Source organism: Triticum urartu, unplaced genomic scaffold (assembly GCF_003073215.2).
Source record: "Triticum urartu cultivar G1812 unplaced genomic scaffold, Tu2.1 TuUngrouped_contig_6059, whole genome shotgun sequence".
NCBI lineage: Eukaryota > Viridiplantae > Streptophyta > Magnoliopsida > Poales > Poaceae > Triticum > Triticum urartu.
Genome location: NW_024116787.1, coordinates 1 through 4,284, shown reverse-complemented (window position 1 = coordinate 4,284; position 4,284 = coordinate 1). Strand labels below are relative to the sequence as shown.

The 4,284-nt window shown below is 49.1% G+C and overlaps 1 protein-coding gene across 1 annotated transcript; it reads left to right on the top strand.

Annotated features, from left to right (window-relative positions):
- The first annotated feature begins 330 nt into the window (after positions 1–330).
- LOC125530086 (chemocyanin-like) lies at positions 331–1,245 on the top strand. Its single transcript, XM_048694474.1, has 3 exons — positions 331–516; positions 579–672; positions 756–1,245. Exons 1-3 carry the CDS (start codon positions 439–441, stop codon positions 956–958), a joined length of 375 nt encoding a protein of 124 aa, XP_048550431.1. The 5' UTR covers positions 331–438; the 3' UTR covers positions 959–1,245.
- The last annotated feature ends 3,039 nt before the right edge of the window (positions 1,246–4,284 follow it).

Genomic DNA, 4,284 nt, shown 5'->3' with positions numbered 1-4,284 from the left:
TTTCGTAGTTAATCGTTTTCCCAGCACGCACGCTAAGTAGTGGCCGGGTTGGAGTCGTCACGTCTCCCATCCATCCAACGTTCTCCACAAAGTCTACCGGTGTAGGACTCGTCGCCGTCCAACATCGGAAAGTAATGGCGCCTCCAATGTTGTGGGTCGTTGGCCAACCCCCGTTCCACTCCACTACATTCTACTCTACGCTTCCATCAGAAAAATGCTGCACTACCGAGAAAACCAGTATTTCCACACACCTTTTGGCCTACTTGCCCTCGCGCCTCCACACCGGCGGGCCTATAAAACCGCACCGGCTAGTCCATTGCCAACCACCACCGCACCTCCCTCTCAGCATTTCTCCTCTCAACCTGCCTCTCTCCTCGTACGTGCTACTTCTTGAGTTGGTAATTGATCGGTAGTCGTTCCTAGCTAAGCTAGCTAGCAATGGCCGCACGGGGAGGAGGCAGTGCCAACGTGGCCGTGCTCCTTGCCGTGCTTCTTCTCTGCACTCTCGTGGCGGAGGCGGCGGTGTTCAACGTCGGCGACCGCGGGGCTTTGTTCTGCTCTTCACTCTCGTGGCGGAGGCGGCGGTGTTCAACGTCGGCGACCGCGGCGGCTGGTCCTTCAACACCAACTCCTGGCCCACCGGCAAGCGCTTCAAGGCCGGCGATGTCCTAGGTACGCTCGTCGATCCGTACGTGCATGCATCGATCGATACATGCAAGTTCACTGATAACAAGTCCTTTGATGCGTCCGCACAGTGTTCAAGTACGACGCGACGGCGCACGACGTGGTGGCGGTGAGCGCGGCGGGGTACAAGGCCTGCGCCAAGCCGGCCAAGGGCGCCAAGGTCTACAAGTCCGGCGCCGACCGCGTCACCCTCGCCCGCGGCACAAACTACTTCATCTGTAGCATCCCCGGACACTGCCAATCCGGCATGAAGATCGCCGTCACTGCCGCCTAGCCTCGTCCATCGTCCATGGTGCACGTTAATTCGTACGCGCGACGTTACGTGATACGGCGAGCGCAACTTTTAATTCCTAATGACCAAAATAAAAGGCCGAGCGTACGTGCTTGGGTTTTTCAAGTTCTTGATCAATGTAGCACAGTATTGATTCGTACGGTGTGTGTACTGTTTGATTTCCACTCGACCAATCATACATTCATACTTTCTGTTGTATGGTGCCATATGTACTGATTTTGTACTCATATACGAGAATGAAAGGCATGCGACAATTATTCTTCTTGTTTTGCTATTTGTCAGTTGCCTGAGTTATAAGATGCATCACTCGATTTCGCCTGAGAGTTCAGTAACCTATTTGATTTTAGTTGCATTGCACGATAAGAACAAATGGGATCTAGCTCGATTTAGCTCACATATACAATAAATAAGCAGGTTATTGATTATGTAATGTGAGCTAAATCAAAGTAGCAGGTAACACTACTACTCTGTAGAGAAGATAAAGCAAAGAAGTTCTAACAATTTGCATTGTAACATATTAGTGCAAACCACTATGAATTTTACAAAGAAGACAAAACAGAGAAGTTGCAGAAGTATTCACTGTAACAAGTAAGTGGAACCAGTTAGCACTTTACAAAGAAGATAAAACAAAGATGTTGTGGCATGTTTTATATTAATAAGTTGAAGTAGTTAGCATTTTACTAAGAAGATGAAGCAGCATCACCGGCACTAATAGCCTTGTCGGCTGTGCCGCCCAATCCCCACACAGTCGGCCCACTATAAATGGAAGTTGTCGGCACCCGTACCCTAGCCCTAGCCGTCGAAGCAAAAAAAAAGCCAAGCTAGATCCGTGGCTGCCTTAGCTATGGTCCGCCATTACCCTACCTACTACATGTAGCTGACCCCCACCCGCGGAGCCAAAATCACCGCAGCGGTATTTGCGGAGGTCGTCGTTGCCGCGGCCGCCGAGTCAAGCTCCTCTTCGGAGTCATCATCAGCAGAGGAGGAGGAGGGGGTAGAAGAGGAAGAGGAGATGGAGGTGGAGGAGGAGGGGACGGGGGTCGAGGTGGAGGGCGGCGACAACTTTCAGATGACGGTGGAACTAGCGGAGCACGTCGCCACCGAGGGCCAAATCGCTACAGAATTGGTGGACACCGCGGTCATCACCGCCATCCTCATGGACTCCGAGGTAGTGGCGAATGACTGCGGCATAGTCGTCTATGGCCGACGAGCGTGAAGTAGCCACCAACCATCTCCTTTTGGCCAACGTGAGATGGAGAAGATGCTCCATGACCTCGATGACACCAACGACAATGGCGGCGGCGACGACGGCGAAGATCACCTATCGGTATCCACGATCACGAGGCCTCTTGCTCCAGTGTCATTGACATCTCCTTTGACAACGGTAGTACAGTAGTTTATCTAGCCAGTCTTGTACAAATTCCAATAGTTGTAGTATCAATGAAGCAGTGGATGTAGCACTAACGAATGCCATCTACTTATTGTATAATGAAGCACCGCAATCTATCTATGTTGAAATTTCCCTGTGGGTGACTTCTAGGAGATGTAAAGTTTTGAAGCACTAACCTACTCCTTGAGATCATAATGGTGGTGGCCGAGCCACGGCAACCGTAGCACAGCAGGGAGCATGCGCAACACGACAACTGCTCAAGGGTTGGCGTCGCAAGAAATCTATGATCTGGGGATGACCTAGGATGAACTAGGGAAATAGATATAAGTGACGTGATCGACCATGCAGGTGGTTATAGCTACAAAGCCGCCTTTGATACTTAGGAACTGGAGGAGGTTAAGCATTCGAAACCGCCTTCATGGCGGTTTCGGATTTCCAACCGCCTTTGTTGCAATATTAGAGGTGGCTTTGTCCTGCTTGGTCATAATCTCTTTCGAGGGGGGGGGGTCTTATGCTCGTTTTTTTACTAGTGTGAGTTATACCTGGCCATCTGTGGGGCCGGGCCGGCCTTCGGGTATGGCCTACCAAAGCCTGATGCAAAAAACCCAAGCCCGAGCCCAGCCTGGCATGTTCGTCAGTCCTAAAAATCGGGCCCGAGCCCGGCCCATCAGGCTAAAAGCCCACTGGGCGTCGATCCTCAGGCCGGGCCTCTTCCTTAAACAACGAATACGATGGACCCAGGCCCAGCCCGAACCGGCCGTCGGGCTCGAAATCTAGGCCCAAGCCCAGCTTGTGGGCAAGGTCGGGTCGGGCTTTTTCAGGTCGGGTCGGGTCGGGCTGCCCATGGCCAAGACTAGTGTGGGTACTCCAAACTTTGAAGGTTTTAATACAAGCTAGGTAATAAAAGCCCATCGATCTTTATAGAGCAAGACCTCGGGCTCAACGAAATCCTTGTGAACGAGGAGTTATATACTCTGCAACAATCCCATGAGAAGTGGTTGTTGCAAGGAGATCAGAATACTTCCTATTTTCCGAAAATTGCCAATGGTAAAAACACTCGTTGAATGTGGAGGATACTGTGATTGAAGGCACCGAGAATTTGTTGTCCTGCTCAAGGCAACTTGTTCCATTTAGATGTTGGCACTTGTGGGGATGGGGTGGGGGTGAGAAACTAATGATATTGACAATAAGGAAATGTTTCTCGGTTATGGAGGTGATAAAGAGTTCGACGTAAAGAGTTACGTCGATGCAAGCTTAACACCTATCCGGATAGCTCTGAGTAGAGATACCGGATACGTATGATGGAGCAACAATTTGGAATAGCTCCAAGTGGAACGTGGTAGCAGCATCTACGATATGACATAAAGTTTTGCGAAATACATAGGGATCTGAATATTGCAGACCCGTTGACTACAACCTCTCTCACAAGCATAACATGATCAAACCCAGAACTCATTGAGTGTTAATCACATAGTGATGTGAAATAGATTATTGAGTCTAATAAACTCTTTGGATGTTGGTCACATGGCGATGTGACCTGTGAGTGTTAATCACATGGCGAAGTGAACTAGATTATTGACTCTAGTGCAAGTGGGAGACTATTGGAAATATAACCTAGAGGCGATAACAAATTGGTTATTATTATATTTCCTTGTTCATGATAATCGTTTATTATCCTGCTAGAATTGTATTGATAGGAAACTCAGATACATGTGTGGATACATAGACAACACCATGTCCCTAGTAAGCCTCTAGTTGACTAGCTCGTTGATCAATAGATGGTTACGGTTTCCTGACCATGGACATTGGATGTCGTTGATAACGGGATCACATCATTAGGAGAATGATGTGATGGACAAGACCCAATCCTAAGCCTAGCACAAGATAGTGTAGTTCGTATGCTAAAGCTTTTTTAATT